At 38.2% G+C, this 17,414-nt stretch overlaps 1 protein-coding gene across 2 annotated transcripts in view; it reads right to left on the bottom strand.

Annotated features, from left to right (window-relative positions):
- Positions 1-17,414, bottom strand: part of ar (androgen receptor) — a 78,207-nt gene that overhangs the window by 23,983 nt on the left and 36,810 nt on the right. For both annotated transcript variants that reach the window (XM_042340741.1, XM_042340742.1), the window contains exons 4-7: positions 13,081-13,374; positions 8,511-8,655; positions 3,381-3,511; positions 2,954-3,111 (exon numbers count right to left, since the gene is read on the bottom strand). In XM_042340741.1, coding sequence (XP_042196675.1) covers positions 2,954-3,111; positions 3,381-3,511; positions 8,511-8,655; positions 13,081-13,374 — 728 coding nt within the window. The remainder of the gene's footprint in view (positions 1-2,953; positions 3,112-3,380; positions 3,512-8,510; positions 8,656-13,080; positions 13,375-17,414) is intronic.

The following is a 17,414-nucleotide window of genomic DNA, read 5'->3' as shown; positions in this document are numbered from 1 at the left end:
TGGCTGTCTCACCCAACAGGCAACTGTAGAGACCTGTGTTTGGTGGGGCAAGGCTTCAACTATGTTTTCCAACAGCAATTATTTGGAATAATAAAGATTATAATAACAATAATCAATGCATTTGATAGAGGCCCTTATCACGTCTTTGAGACGTCTGAAAGTGCTTCGCAGAATATATTGTAAAGTAAATTGACTGTAAATTTTGTGAGCGAAATGTGGCAGTCAATTGCGCACAGCAGTGTCCCAAAAACAGTTGTAGATTGAGTGAGCAAATTATTGTTGTTTATTTATTTAAGGGAATTATTACCCCCGGAAAAGCGATCTGCCAATCAACTAACACTGGCATCCTACTTACTGTTTGGTAAACAGAGGCGTGTAGAATAAGGAAACTTGCCCAATGTTTCGCCCTACTGGGAATTGAATCCAGGTCCTCTCGCCTGCGAGTGCTCTAATCACTAAGTTACAGGAATGCACAAGATTGTTTTATTCCTCAAATAAGAAGCTAAAAAAAGTTTCTGTTTTAAAACTAGCCACAATTATCATTTGTGCTGACTCTGCTCTCACGTTTTCCACTCTGCCAGTGCGGAGAGAAAACAGGACAGTAAAATATCAATAACTGCAGAATGGCAAGCATAGTAATTGTTATTTATTGTTTTTAAAAAATGGCAAAGAAAAATGGCTCTGGTCTGATTAAAACAAAGACAGTTTGATGGCACCTCACCATTTCTTGTTAAATAAATTCAATGCTTGTTATCTAGAAGTTTTACTTCGTTCACCAAAACCTGCTACTTCAACAACAACATAAAGTGAGTTTTAAAAAGATGTTAGACATTCAAATTTCAAAATAAAAAGTTTCAGGCATATATGATAGAAAAGAACTGCAAAAGGATATTGTAGGAAAGCAGAAAAAGCACAAAGGATCAGGGATAGTGGAATGGTATGAAACACTGATCAATTTGATTGTAACTGTCCAGCTAGGACCTTGTCTAGCTAAGTCTTTGATTTGCAGGTCTGAAGAGAAATCTGCACTTCTTGGCTTAACACGTATCTCCGCAGTGTCAGAAAGTTTTGAGTTCAAGCCCTACACCATGGCTATGAGATCATGGTTTAAGCTGATACCCCAATGCAGTGCTAGGAAAGCATTCCTGTTGGAACTGCCGTCCTTTGCATGAGATGTCAAACTAAGGTCCTGTCTGCATATTCAAATGGACTTTAAAGATAGAATGGCAATATTTGAAAAGAGAAGGGAGCTTCCCTGGTATCCTGGCCAACAAACCCTCACTGCCAATCACTCTCCCACCCTTCCCACCCGATTAAAAAAAAGCTTATTCACTGCATGGTTCTTTCTGGGACACTGTTGTTTGCAAATTGGCTGCCATATTCACCTGCAGATTTACAGTCGTAAGACATTGCAAAAACATTCTGAAAGCACTTTGAGATGTTTAACATGATAAAGCACTGTATTAAATGCAACGATAATCATCATTATTATCATACCTCCAGATCACAATGTTGACCCAGTCAGGCTGGTCAACCATCAATGATGCTTTGGATTATTGCATATCTGCCACTGGGCATGTTTCCTTGATCCACATCCTAAATCTATGGCGACTCTGCTTACCTTTCCCACCCAGGAGGATACTGTTAGACAAAGTTTCTATTTCATAAATCAGGAGAGAAAGAGAGACTGAGTGGAGCCACAAAATTTCTGGCCCAAGTGCAGAGCTTAACCTACTGGGCTGTCCAGGATGTTAAAATAACATGATTAGAGAGACTGATGTAACGTACATGCTGGTGAGCTGATTCAGTTTCAGCTTGGCAAAGCTGGGAATGGAGTTGTCCTGGGCTAGTTGAGGGTGGAATTTTCCAGGCTTGGGGCTGACACAAACAATGCTTGTGGTGGTTCCAGTGAGTTGAACATTTTTCCTCCTGTCTTAGCCATATCCTTTTTCAAACAGTTAGCAATTAATTACAGAGAAACCTGAAGTCACCCTTCCACCAAACCATCTCGAGTATAAACTCCCCAAAAGTAAATACTCATTGTTTCTAGAAAATATTAACTGTTATACTGTATTGGATAATGTTACCTGAAATATTTTAGTATTTAGTTTTTCATGGAGGCTATGTCACAGTTGAGAAGACGTGAGACTGCAACACTGCTCTATAATCCATGGCAGTCGTTTACATTTAAAATCAGTATGTGTACCTAGCTTTTAGTGTTCTACTTTTATGCATTCAATTAATGTGTGGTATAATGGTATGCATTATAGACATAGGATTCAATTGATGTCTGTTGAGTAGTTGATTAGAACTCACTTCTGACTATCACTAATGAACTGTTAATCATCAACAATTAGAACATAAAAATTTGCTGGCGAAAGAAAGACCAAGGTCTGTCCAATTTGCCTTCCACCATCCTGGCAGTCGCTTGACATGTCGTGTCTCAAACTGTCATATTCTACAATATCTGACCACTTGCTAGTTATTTTCACAATATAACAGAATATAGCGTGGATGTGTTCCATCCTCACTCGGCTCCACTGGATCTCCATCCCCAATGGATCTAATTCAAGAACATTGTCTTATTCAAATCTCTCCTCAGCTTGCTTCATATCCTCCACCTAATCTGCCCAACTATTGGTGGGCTAACCTTTAGCAATTCAGACCCCATCTCTGGAACTCCAGCTGAAGTGCCTCAGCCTTGACCCTCCCTCAAGGTCTTGAAAACCCACCTTAAAACCTATCTCTTTGATTGTGCTTTTGGCCACCTCTCCCCCCAACCCACTCAGCCTTCCTCCTCACCTGCATCTCCCAGTCAGCTCTGTGAAGCACATGAAAGTTGTTGTTTCAATGACAAAGAAACATCTATGGCAGTTAGATTATTCAACAATACAAGTTAATTTAATTTAATGTAGCCTAAACAAACCACTGCTAAATCTGAGCATTAACTTACTATTTGCAGCGAGTCTAGGAGCTTGGTGAGTTGATAAAAGCGATGTGGGTTATAAGGAGCGTCCTTCCTGTGAAATGAAATGACTCTGTCCAGTTCCTGGATGTAGTTCAATCGTAGCTCATCAAAGTATTTCTGGTTTTTCAGACCTTCCACTGGAACTAGCAATGAGATATTGAAGGTTAATTTGCAAACCACCACAGCTATGGTGTTTGGCCATTTTAGTTTTCCACAGTAGTGTATTCGAAATATATCTGAAATAGCCATTACAATTTAGCCAGGCAAAAACAAGTTTAATTAGTGCTGAAGTGTTACGAAAGCGCAAGGGATGAGAATAAACTCTATGAATAAGAACATTTTCATCATTAACAATTTTAATCAGGTACCTCTCCTGTACCTTACTCTGCAGTAGAGAGAGAGACACACTTACTGATGCTAAACAGTAACAACACTTTCATGCAAAAGAACTCATCCTGGGAGAGTTGAAGCCACTGAAACTCTTGGGACAACCGCTGCATCTCCATGCACAGATCGTACATCGATGATTTTTGCATCCGTTGCCTGTAAATGAAGGAAAAAGTATACGTGAATGAAAGCAAGAGGTAAGGACTGCAATATACAGTATCTATGTTTCCTAACATTACTAGCACACTAATACTATTATAAAGTACACAAATGTTAAAGACCAAATCTTAATGCTTTTACTTTAAGAATTAATATTTGGTCTTCAAATTAGTGTTATTTTATCTAATCTTTAACTAAACGTATAAAAACAAAAGGAGAAACACATATATAAATACATATATATCTATATAAAACAGGCTGAGATGAAACTTGCAGTTTACAATCTTACACTTTCTATGGTGTTTCTGGTAATGCCTTCACCTTTATCCCTCTCTCTCTCTGCCTTCAAACCCTCCTAAAACCCGTATCTTTAACCAAGTACTCGATCAACATCCTCATACCCCTCTACTTACCTGGCGATCTGCGCCATATGTGAAAAGCTCTTTGAGATATTATCCGATGTGAAAGCTGTTATGTAAGTGCAAGTTGTATTTATGTAAAAGAGGTAAAAAGCAAAGCTTCTGGTTTAAAAGTTAAGATTTATTTAATTCAATCACTATGCAGTTGTGTTCTGAAGGTTCCTGCTAAAATCAATTGCTATTAATATATATTACTTGGTTCAGTATTTTCAGATAATTTAGTTTAGGAATTTTCCCAAAGATAAATGTTAAATCTGGAAGAAATCTGGATTACCCATCTCGAAGGGGCAAAGTCACATGTAATGACTCTCCATGTTTCACTAGGAATAAACCCCCAATTATCAGTGGGGAGAGAGCAATACCCACTTAAAAGAACTTTGACCTCAGCGCTCGCCCCTTCTTGTGCTCAATGCAAAGTACGGTTCCCCTGGGAATCGTCAGATGTAATCTTGTTGTTGTTGTTGAATTGTCAGTTCTTTTACCAGGAAAACAAATTCAAAACACAGTATGCAAAATGGCGGTAATTAACTATAAAGAACAAGGATCACAATAACAATGAGATGTGTGCCTGGACTCCCTGAAAGGGACAGGTGGAACCTGTTCAACATTTAAAGCATTTGGGGAGAGGAATGAAGGAAACCCTTGGAGAAAAGATATTTTTGTTCATGATAGTAACCTTTGCTTACCATTTGCTTTCTGTCCAAATAGTATTGCCAGAAAAGTTCAGTGGACTTTTCAGGTGAAATAAAATGTCTGCATTCAAAACAGATCTACTGAACAGCAAGCTCTCTTAAACTGAAAGACAGATGCAAGTGGTATCCAGCTTGTGAAACATGCTCCTGCTGTGAAATGCGCTGTATAAATGTAAATTTTTGTTGGTAAAGTTTCATAAAAAATCACAGCTGCTATTTAATCAGCAGCTGTACATAAAGCTCTCCAGAAATTGGCCTAAAATGTGGTTGAGACTTGAGATTTATTTTCTGATAGCTTCTTTTACCTACAAATTAGGTTGAGATGTAAGAACAGGCCTATCCTCAAGACAGATTGAGAATTTTATTAGATGCCTTTCAGCTAAGAACCTGCCTTTCATTAAATTTCCAGGCCAAAAACAAAGCCAACCAACAAGGCTATTTTTTGTGACAGAAATGTGCGAATATAAAAGTTCAAAGAGCAATTACGTAAGCTAAAAGGCTAAATGAGGATCCTACACAAGCAGAAAGAAACAGCTGTATCTTTAACCAACAGCCTACTAATTAGGGGATACCAGGATCCAATACGAGATGTATTCAAGTGTTGGCAGGAACTTAGATGAATTTTCAATTAAGATTTTTATTTACTGTTTCTACCGGCAACAACCAATCTGGAATGCATTGTTTTAGAAAAGTCAGGAAAGTGTTGTTCTCGCTTGTGGATAAAACCGACCTGCATGCGGTTGTTCATTTCTAATAGACCTGGTGAAAGACAATGCAGATCTCAATTTCTAATTTGTTTATGTATCAAGTATGAAGGTACTGAGTCCTGTTGCGCATTAAGCCCCCATATGTACCCTAACTGCAGTTTCTAACTGCCTCTGAGAGGGGAGTAGTGATCATTGCAATTTGCACTCTGGCAGCATTGTGCTCGTAAAATTCATCAAAACCAAGCCAAAGGACTGGTCTATCTACACAAAGGCTAAACTGTAACAGTCTCACTCAGTATTGAATCCAACATGAATCCCATAAGGTCCATGCCTTATAAAATCCAGATCCTGAAGAACTTAACCTTCCACTGTAATGCCAGTTACCAGTTTGGGGTTTAGAGATTTTCTGAAAACTGGCGCCAGTCTGTGAGGATCCAGATGTATTTTCCTTTCGAGATTTATGAGAAATCCTAACTTCTTGAAGCCAAAAAGTAATTGTAAAAGCAGATGTTCAGGTTCTGAAGCCTCAAGAAGATTGCAAATAAAATAAATACATTTTGTGAAGGCCTGCAGGGTGATGTGAGTCCCAAGGGGAGAACTCGGTGTTGGTAATTTGCGCCCAGGATGTATGTCCTGAGGAATTTCCATGTTGTGATGCAACATTGAGCAATGAACTCTTGAGGTCCACCACGCCAGACTCACAAGCAGGCCTGTGAATGATCTGAGCCAATGAGAATATTTTGAATTTCTCCTATTTAAGCATGACCGAGTAGAATAAAAATATTTGGTACTTGATACTGCATTATCATGTAAAAATATCTCACAAAGCTAAACGTGACATCTAATCTAACACAGCAATGCGGCCAAAACCAGCAACGGCCAATTTTAATCTGTTTTCATTTTCAGTGCATTTGGATGAGGAGAAAATATTGGGCAGCATGCCAGAAGAACTTCCTGTTCTTCTTCCAAATAGTGCTATTAGATCTTTAACATTAAACCGAGCAAAGAGAACACAGAGAAGGGACCTCAGTAAAATATTTCATCCAAAGGCTTTCACTTTCATACAATGCAGTTTTCCCTCAGAATTCCACTGAGTTAGGACAGGAACCGCCAACCTTCTAGAGAACTAATAATAAGTACTGGAGATTAATCCCTTCTATTTATAGTTTCCTAGCATTTCCTCTAGCATAATCTCAAAGAAGAACACAGACAATATTAAGCTTTGCTGGCAGGATACCTTTCAAGTGGGCTTTTTTTTGTACAATTGTACACGATTGTACAAGGAATAGGGATAGATGGATATAACTGTAGCTAGTATGAGATATGATGAACACAAGAACATGTGCTGGTTAGTAGATTGCAGTTGTAAGTTGTTTGAACCCGGGTGATAGAGAATTAGGCATAAAGGATCACAGCTAGAGTTTTCAAAGCTCCATCTCATCCTGGTGCCTCTCCATGCCTTTACCAGGGGCCAGAGCTGAGATTCTGCTGGTGTTTCACATAAACTACTAGCAATTCCTCCACCTGCTTCCCAAAGAAAATTTTACTGTAACTGTATACCCAGAGCAACTGGTCCATTGGAAAACTCAAAAAGTTCTTGATGAGAGTTAGCAGTCAGATATCAAGTGAAGTTATCCAAATTCTTAAATCTAGGTCATCCATTGCATCCTAGTACTACAGGAGAGTTGTCAACCATTGGGTTTCTTATTCAATGGAAAAGACACATTTTATATACACTGATTGCTGATATTTTTGTTGCCCTGTGGTGAGAATCCTACTGAGTGAGCTTGGTAGTTTGCCAGTGAGATCTGGAGAATGCTCTGGAAAAAGTATTGCTTTCCCATAAATAACTTTGCTTAAACGCCCTGTCTGCCTGCCGGAATAGTTCTCTTGCCTGGTGTGGTGACTTCTACATTTATGTTGGATCTAGAAATCTCCGGAAATGTGTGCAAGGATGCAAGCTACAGAATGTCATGGTTAGTAAATGCAATTTCTTCTGGGTGGTGCAGAAGAATTGTGACTTGCGCCTTGTTATGGGTCTTGGACTGTGATCTTCTGGGTACTTGACACATGGAATTCTGATAGAGCACTAAAGCATCTTCAATTTCAGACATTTTAGAGGAGTTGTAATTTTAAAATCTTGGGGGCAGTTTTTCTTTAACTGTGGTCAAATTACAGAACAGTAAACTCCTCATAACTCGACCCCGAATTAACCTATCATTACCACTTAAGCCATTGATTGCGCTGTCAATATCACAGCCGTATTTATTTATTTATGTATTTATGCATATGCCTCACTCGCCACTCCAGGTAACTCGTCACTGTGAATCAGATATATACCAAGTTCAAAACTATTTTACAGTTTAAGAAAATATATTTACTTTGCATAAACATTAACCAGCTATTTTTAAATAGAAGTGAAGTCCACACATATATAAGAAAAAGGGTTAAGCAGGAAGATTAACTAATTAGTGCATGTTGGTATATTGTAATGTAGTAGGGGCCATCACCAAGCAAGCCTACTTCTCTAGCTCTCCAGAATAAAGGGTGTCCAATGATAACTTTGTGTGTGCTGGATTTTCCAATTTTTCCCATTTTTATTTAAAAGGGTANTTTTTCTACCAATGGGTCAATGTATAATAATAATAATCCTTGCATTTGACATAGGGCCTTATTATGTCTTTGAGACGTCTCAAAGTGTGTCACAGCATATACTGTAAGGTGAATTGGATATATTTTGTGGATGAAATAAAATCAATAAGAACATAAGAGACAATATTCAGCATGTTGCTGGCTATAGCGACTTTGGCAATATGCACTTAGAATGGAAACATTTTTAAGCTGTAGGGAATGAAATGTCATTTTATGTTCAATTTGCCAACCTACGAACTGCCAAGCGATCTTCAATTTGTTTACAACGTAAGGGAAGAATATAATCTCAAAATTAAATAAGGCAGGTCTAGGAAACAAGAGTGAATTGCCAACCTTGGAGGTTTAAAACTTCAAGTGACAGTAGAATTAGGATTTACAGAAATATATCTGAATCATTCCAGGCTGGGTGAATGTATCATATATAAAAAGTAATATTTAGGATAACTGATCTGCCCAGATCCTACATTACAATATTTTATCTTAAATTTGTCAAACAACATAAGCCTATAGAAATATATTCACTTACTCATTAAATACCAAGTCTGGTGCAAAGTAGAGCATTCTGGAATTCACAATTCTATAGGACCTCCATCCCATTGCGAACACCATAACTGCCATCCATGAATACTGTATGAGACTCATTTGGTCATCCACATGTAAATTTCGAAAACCTACAGACAAGGAGGACTTGTGCTGAAATAATGTCAAATGATAGTATTTATGAATCAGTAAACATTCTGCAAAGAACAGACCTGCTTCGCTATATACAGTAAGTGACAGACAGGAAAGATCAAATAGTACTCGTTCAATTGCTCTTACAGAAAACCTGGGTGTTTACTGAGCATGCAGTGTTGTGGTATTAGCTGCCACTGAAGTAAATGTGGCCACTCATTGTATAATCCATCAATCAGGCTGAATTTTAAAGGTCTGTTTTCTCACTTAATATTTTTGCAAGCAGGTAAGTCTTAGCATAAATAACTTATTGTCGTAAGCCATGTTCAGCTTAACTTTTGGCAATCAACTGCTGTCACTGAAAATAAATTCTTGAGGTAAACATTGCATGGTTCCAATCCTTTCCCCACTTTTAATGTATACCAAATGATTATTTGTTAATGAACTTGAGGGGGCAATTGAGGGTTAATCACGAGCTTTGCAATATAGCGAAATCAAAGGAAACGGTTCACTGAGGAACAATACAGGACTGAAACTGTGATTGCGTCTGTCTTGTTTAACTAAATAGACCATTTTTATCACCAACGCCATGAATCATTAATCACACATGGCTTTCAATTATTATCTACAGGCCTGGTGAGTGACCAGTCTGTGGCTGAGCCAGGGTATTCAAATCAAACAATTGCTCAAAAGTGTTAGCATTCTGTGCCATAGTAATTTATTTGTGTTAACATATGGAAACAACGCTTTCACTTAAAGCTGTGTGCCTTCACAGAGCCGAGTGCTTGTTTGGCAAGTGGAAAACACACAAGGGGGCATGCTGACCGACCAAGATAAAAATGCTGATTGCAGAGAATGGGTTGGTTGTAATCCGACACAGGTAAAACTGCCACCGAAAATATTGACTGGGATTCTTTTACAATGCTTTCATGAATTTGTGGTTGATGTTACACCCTGGTAACTTTTGATTTTTTTAAAAAACAGATTGAAGCATTCATCAACATGCTAAATACACTCTCAATCCTGAAAAGAAATAGATGCATGGAGGAATAATTCTTGTTATCAGAATAAATGAGATCATTAAAGCCCTAACTGTAAGTTAGACCTCTGCACACAAGGGTAAATGTAACTTTGTTTTTAAATCTCTAAGCTCTTACACCAGTCAACAGGCAGCTTGTTTTAATATCTCATCTGAAGGACGGCCCCTTCAAAAAAGCATTGCTCCCTCATTTTGGAGAATGAGCCTATCAGACTATGTGTGTTCAAAGTCTTGATACAGGGCTCAAAACCACAGCCTTTGACACAAAAGCGGCAGTGCTAAGCAGAACTCAGCTGTGTCTCCACCATCTAAAGGCAATAGAAATTGCACAGCTTTTCTGCTACTAGTAATATTAGTATTGCTAATTATTCCACCCAAACTTGGAAAGCAATGAATCAACTACCTCCACTTTAAGCTACCCAAGCTGTACCTAACCTGTAAATGCTTGATGCTCACACTTGAGTACCCCAAATAGGCGAGTGCTCCACTTCCCAGGTCTACCATTTGATTATCACAAAATTTACAGCCAAAAACACGTCAAATACAAATCAGGATTGGAGTATCAAACCTTCAGGTAACACGTATAAAAAACATGGACAATCTGATGAAACACTCAAGAAGTTGTCATAGCAAAAAGACAATAACAGCAAAAGGTTAGAATAAAACAAATGAACAATTGCCACAATGACCTTTAAAAGCTTACTTCAGTTATCAATCAAGTTGTGGTATTTAAATGTTAACTTCTCGATTTCTTTTCCTTTTGCTCTTAATAAATGTGCAATGACCAAACAAACAGAAAAATCTATGAAAATGAACTGCAGCTATAATCAATTATTATTTAACAAATTGCCTCTGTTGGTTTTGCAAATCGGTGTTTTTCTATTTCCTGTCTTAGATTTCAATGTTAGATTACTGCACACATTGGAACATTAAACCTGTGGTGTCTACGTGCAAATACTTTTTGGAAAAGTTCATAAGTTTTAATTTAACCATCTTCAGGTTTAATTTGTTATATCATAGCTATGCTTCTGGTTAAATGGGTGGATTCATCCTCAAACAATATAGTGTGGAGTGGATGTGAATAACTTTTGAGTTTGATTAGTATAAAATTCGTCAGAATTTCCAAAAATCTATCTTTTCTAACTGTTTAATGCCTCCCGGATTGGCTGATTCATTATGGATTCCTGTTTTCTGATAGATCAACCTAACAGTTAACCAAAAAAAAGTACAAAATTGGGTTGAAAGACTTTGTTTCCATCAAATATTCCCTCCTTTTTTAAAAAAAAACAAATGAACTGTTCCCTGGGCTCTTCCTTTCTGTATCTCACGACCAATTTATCTGGAAGATTGTTGGAAAGGAAACAAGAGAAACTCCTTTCTCGTTTTGCATATGACATCTAGGTTTAATAATAACACTGTTCTTAAAATATAGCTGATTTAGCTGGGTCCCAGGTGAGTAACAAGCACAATGATCAACAGTATTTAGTGTCAGATAGTCACTGATCTTTACTCAGTACTGACCTTTTTGGAATGTCTGCCAAGTAAAACACAAAATATAATGGCTATTCAAAGTTCTGTACAAACAGATGTCAGTGTTGTATCGTTTTCAATCATTTATATCTTCGTATTGTTTTGGTGTCTCTGGTAGGCAATCAAGCAAATCCCAGATCATGCATTGCATGGACCAGATGCACAGTAAAGCTCCTGCAACTCTGCTCCAATAATATGTATTAGACAAAAGCCCAGCCAATGTTTTAACTGCTCTTTTAACCTGCCAACCATCATTGTATCCTCTGATTGAGACTGCTAATTTACTGCCAATTTGGGATGGATTAAGGGCAGTTTTATATTGCCGATCTGTCCTTAAAATGAACCGTGTTCAAAATTATTTCACATAGCCCTTTTCCTGCCAGTAGAGAGATTCTCAGCCAAACTGCTGGATTCAAAGTTGGGTTACAGAGATTACATTTTTTATCTTGTCCCTGGGATGACAGACTGCAACGTGCATTTAAGAGTATTTTATGTGACAAAGCCGTGTTAAAGAATGCTTGCATGATACTAATATAGCTTGTGTGCATGTGATAGCTTTGTAACCAAATCTATTTCCCTCTCCACCACATCTGCAAATCCAAAGTGTACTAGCCGCAGCCTGGCTATTAAAAATGAACCGGAACATGCGGCATCCTGTTCTTAAAGCTATCTTCTGTTATTTTGAAAATATAATGTAATTTTCCTTGTTGATTTATATTGAGCTAAATATTAACATCAGCTATCTGACTCATTTAGAGCCTACCTTATAAGATTGTCATTGGTATTATAGGACTTTCAAGATGGTTACTAGTCTTGAGAGAGGCTTGAGACTGTCCAGCCCTCTGATGTTACTTTCCCTGTGCTTTAAGAGAAAGTGAAAAGGCTTCTCTCTCTCTGTAGTCATTTCAGATTTTAAAATGAGGCAGCAGACAAATTGGAAAATGTTGACAAAATAACAAACAAAATGAAATTATTGGTTTGTCCACACATCTAAAAGAAAAAGTTTAATAATAATAATCTTTGCAGTTGATATAGCGCCATATCATGTCTTTGAGACGCCTCAAAGCGCTTCACAGAATATACTATAAAGTGAATTGACTTGTGTATTTTGTGGATGAAAACTTTTTTTTCAACCACAGTGATACTGCAAATGCAATTGATGTCAACGTGAGGGAAAACAAATTGGAGATGCCCAGGTAGGGGCTCCACGCAAAAGGAATGGAAAGAATTACCATAATGGAGGAGGAGCATCTTTTAAAGCGTGATATGTTTGATTTTGCCACTGAAATGCCTGATTAATACAGAATGGAAAATAAGACACCAAAAGAAACTGCAGCTTTACTCTTTGAGGGTCAGTACACAGTAAGATTACTATGCTAGCTCTACATTGCTTGCACAGGCCACGTACTCCAGTTGGACAAGTGTTTGTACCTACCTAAGTAAAGTGAAATGGATATTTGTTCTTCCATTGTCAATACAGCTTGTCCTGTTCTCAGGTATTGTGGGCCTACAGTTTAGCCAACTAATGGCCTACATGCATTAGAGTTGCTAAAATATGTAATAGACAGTGCCAGAAATAACAGAGTAGACAGTTCTTACCGAATAAGTATTCCAACTGGCCATGAGAATTAAATGAGTGAAAACAAACTGTAGTTATTTTCTAGGAAGCCTAGCAGTCTTTTCTGGCTATTATAAGAAAAATGGGTTCCATTGTAAATGAAAGACAAACTCAATGAAAGACAAGCATAAACTGTACTTTTGTTTTCCGGTGTCTACGATACCTCAGATATACCTTACACATTCAAGTTCTCTGTGTTCAAATAAAAACGAGAACTCAAAAGGTTCACACTCTTACCTGGTAAGACTTTTGCCCATTTGACAAAATGCACAAGTTGTCTTTCCCCAAGCTCATTGAGGCTTGTTAATAGACTGGAGGATGTATCAGGCTGAGTATTGTCATAGCCTGCATATACCATGTCAGGCTCAATGACTTGTAGAACAGAGAGGAAAAGGGGTTGGCACTGAAATTTCTGCATTCTTGGTATACCCATCCTTGGTATGACAGACTGACTGGTGTCCTGCCTTTGTGCAACTGAAGACTCAATTTCCTCTGCAGTTTGGAATGGTCTGGTATTCTTCAATTTTCGACCTTGAAAATAAAATTACAAGATGATTTAATCTGTAAACTTAAGTAAAACAAGACTTTTATCTTAAAATTAACTGCAAAATAGAGTACAGGAAATTGGATAGTATACATGATACACTTCAGAGATAAATGTCTTGTAATTGAATCTGAAAAATAATCTGCCAAGACTGGCCTTCTGTCACAAGTTCAACATTCCTTCATATTCAACATTACACGCTCTTAAAACGGCACACATATTTTACTAAATCAGAATCATATATATTTTCTGAACAATAAAAATGACAATGAATTTAAGGTAGCATTTTTTTAAAAAACATCACCCTCAATTCTCTTCACTGAGAGACCTGAGTTCAATTCCAGGCAGAGGGCGAAACCTCGGGCAAGTTTCCTTACTCCACACAGAGCCTAATAATAATCCCTCCAAAACCAAAAACAATAATAAATTGGTTATTTTCAATCCACGACTGTTTGTGGGACATTGCTGTGCGCAATTGGCTGCCGCGTTCGCCCACAAATATACAGTTAATTCACTTTACAGTGTGTTCTGTGAAGCACTTTGGGACGTCCTCCCGACGTGAAAAGTGCTATATCAAATGCAAGGATTATTATTATTACTTCTCACCTCACACAACCAAACATGTGAGGCTACAGTGTTTACAGTGGCCACAGTGCCACAGAAATCTGGTACTTTCTGGAAACTCACTAAAATAGCCAGTCTTTACATGTGAGCTAAATGTAGGCTCTATTGGATTGTGTGGTTCAAGTCTATATTCAGTGGATGCTCAGAATCACTAATTCGACACAGACTAGGGATGAAACTTAGAACCTTCCTCACTTTCAAAAAAGATTCAATTACAGACCAGGTAGTGTATCAGCCAACTGAGCCACCAGGGAGGCCCCTCTGGCCGTAATCCAATCTTACAATTCAAATACTTCACTTCATCCAAGTTGGATTTGAGCCAAGATATATTATTTTGTTTCCGAGCTCCTGGGCATACAAGGGAGAGGTTTCCTTCAGCCCATTAGTGTCGTTCAAGACCAAGCAGTGATGAACATTTGTGGTAACCAGCAGAAGTGGCTGCAGGGAGGGAGGGCTCCAGGCTACAGTCATCTATCCCTGAGCAGACTTGAAGCAGAGTTAGCTTCATGGCAAGTACATCTATTTGCAAATGCCTCTCACAAGGGCATTAGCAGTTTGTGTGAGCCTGGTACATGGCATTGGACTTGGGTCTCTAGAATATCAACGTGGCTAGCATCTCACAAGCTGTCCTGTAAAGGGCCTCCCATCATGTTGAATGCAGATACATGTTAATTAACTGATGAGCAAATTCTGAGGCTTGGGAATGATAGTTGCTGGAAGGCCCTTCCTGGAGTCTGGGTTTATGAACACATGCTCATATATCCAGGGTTTGGCATCCACCTTGATTGATATGTAAAGAGGTAAGTTGCTGCTGCCCCAGTTCTGTAGCTTAAACTGTTGGAACCACAGCTCAATGCATGGGGATGCATGCCCAAGCTGCGGCATGAGGATGATGGCAATGCTCTCACGCATTTCATGCTGGCTGTGCTGCTCACCAGGACGTTTGCAGGAAGTTCCTGGTACCTGCTATCCACCTCGTGAGGGCTCAAACCTGCGCCTGTCATATGTCAAATGACCAACTTGTGACTATCCTCCTGGGGATGTGGGAAGGTGGGATCTACTTGATCTGGCTCCAAGGTAATGTGCTTTGCAATGTTGGAAACGAGTCAACAGGGAGCGTCCCTCCAGGGAGAGAGTGCGCCTTCCATTCTAGATACAAATAAATATTTGTGTGTAAGTGGCATACATATGTGGACCTCTCAGTCTGGTTTGGATACTCCTAAGCCCGATGACAGGTTTCTACAGAGATACCCGACTGACCAAAATAAAAGGAGCTCAAACTAACACATTCCAGCTAGATATACATCAACAGCAGAAGTTCAAGTAGATTTTACCCCTACTTAGACCTGGTCCACTAAACCTATCTGTAAAACCAGAACCACAATCCCAGTTTAACTCAATTAGGGATGAAATTTAGAACTTTCTTCACTTGCATGGTTCAGTTAGACAAGGCAGTGTACCAGCCAAGTTAGATTTGAGCCCAGACAGAAGGGTAGTGTGTTAAATAATCATTTATTCCCATCTTTTCCAAAACAATGACTTATGCTGATACCTGGTTCTATATTCCCACTCAAATGGCAGTTCATCATGTATAAGACTGGCTAAATTAGTGTTGGCAGGCTATATAATCATGAAGGATATTATCGCCAAGCCTGAATTTCTCATCAGTTTTTCCACACCAACCACTGTATATTAATCAGAGACAAGGAACCCTCGTTGATTCACTCTAGCTATTCCTGAGCCATTAATTCGTTCACAATGACATCTTAGCGACTGGAATCATTCAATTTAGCACAGACTTGGTATTGAACCTGGTACCTGACTTACATGTCAGAACTACAAGCTAATACATTTACCCACTGAGCCACCATTGTTTTTATCCAGAGGTGTCATTTTTAAAAAAATTATATAAGGAGTATATAATTAAATCTTATCCTGGTCAATCGCTTCATGTAGGACATTGCTGAATGCAAATTGGTTGATGCATTAGCTTACAAATACGATCACTTCACAGCAATTACTAATGATGCATTTGAAGATGTTTCAAGGCACTATATCAAATGCAAGAGTTAGTATATTTACTGTTACTTTTCACACAAACTCAGTGCAATACAATTTACATTTATGCGAGCTCGTTAAGATCATATAAAGCTTATACGATGGGAGCATATAAAGCACTTTGTAGTTACTCTTTTTTTAAAAAATAAACACTATTTAAAAATATTACGTCTTTTCAGCTCTTTGTGGTCATAGGTTTTACTAACACTAGCAATTCACTGAACCATACTTCAACCAGAACTAATTGCATTTACAGAATGCCTTTCGTGAATGTCTCAACGCATCTCAAAATGCAAGAGCATTTAAGGGCGGAAGCAGAAAAGTAAGAATACAAATGCAGCAGAGGCTACGGATTCACTTTGCTCAGGGTAGGGAAGGAGTGAAAGAGAAAGATAATCAAATGTTTTTTTCTACTGCAAATCATCTAAGCAGTAGGGCTCAGTGACACTAGTTGAATAAAGATACAGATCCATTTTTGATGTGAAAGTGAAATTTAAATTGCTTAAAGAAACAATCACCTAACAAATCTGGGATCCCGATTGTTTACTAGGCTACTAGTAGCATATTAGGCGACTAGTAATGTTGGCAGCCTGACTAGTGACCGCTAGTTTGCAAGAAACCAAAGATCACCAGTGAAAAGAACCTTCTCCAACTTTCACCTAATAAAAACGCACTGAATTCTGAATGTTTGTGCAATACAGCAAAGCAACCAAAAAAAAACAAATCAGTTGATAAATGAGTATGACTTAAAAGTCCAAATTTTTCGATGGGCTACTAAATTTGACATTGCACATTTGGCACCCTCACAATAAAATAACCCATTAGATGCATAATAAAGTGGTCAAGGTGAACAAAATCACTGCTTTTCTCACCCTTTCTATGAGAAAGTATCTTTTGCTAGCATTTTCTCTTGACAGTTCTGTCAAAAACTGTGAAGTTGGAATATTGAGTAAGCACTGGATTTGACGCAAAATTCACGATGGGCCAAATGTTTTGTTGACCTGCCTCTTGAGCTGAAGTGGGATTTTAACTGACACTTTATCAACTTTGATTAACAATAGATACAACAGAACCTACAATTCATTAGCTCAAGCTTTAATTTCTTGATCTTCAATTTAAAAAAACATTTCCAAGTTTACCATTTTAAATTTTAAACAATACCTATAGTTTTACCATTGAAATTAGGTGAGTTTTTGTCTTGTTAGCTATATCTCCATCATACACCAGGGGTGGCTGTGCCCGCCTCTATGAAATACTCCCGAGATATTATCCGATGTGAAGGGGATGGGTAAACATAAATGCAAGTTGTTGTTCCAGCAACCTATCTCTGACTGCTCTGAGGATT

This window comes from Callorhinchus milii, unplaced genomic scaffold (assembly GCF_018977255.1).
Source record: "Callorhinchus milii isolate IMCB2004 unplaced genomic scaffold, IMCB_Cmil_1.0 Scaffold15, whole genome shotgun sequence".
NCBI lineage: Eukaryota > Metazoa > Chordata > Chondrichthyes > Chimaeriformes > Callorhinchidae > Callorhinchus > Callorhinchus milii.
The sequence above is the reverse complement of the archived record's forward strand: the minus strand, read 5'-3'. Positions and strand labels throughout refer to the sequence as shown.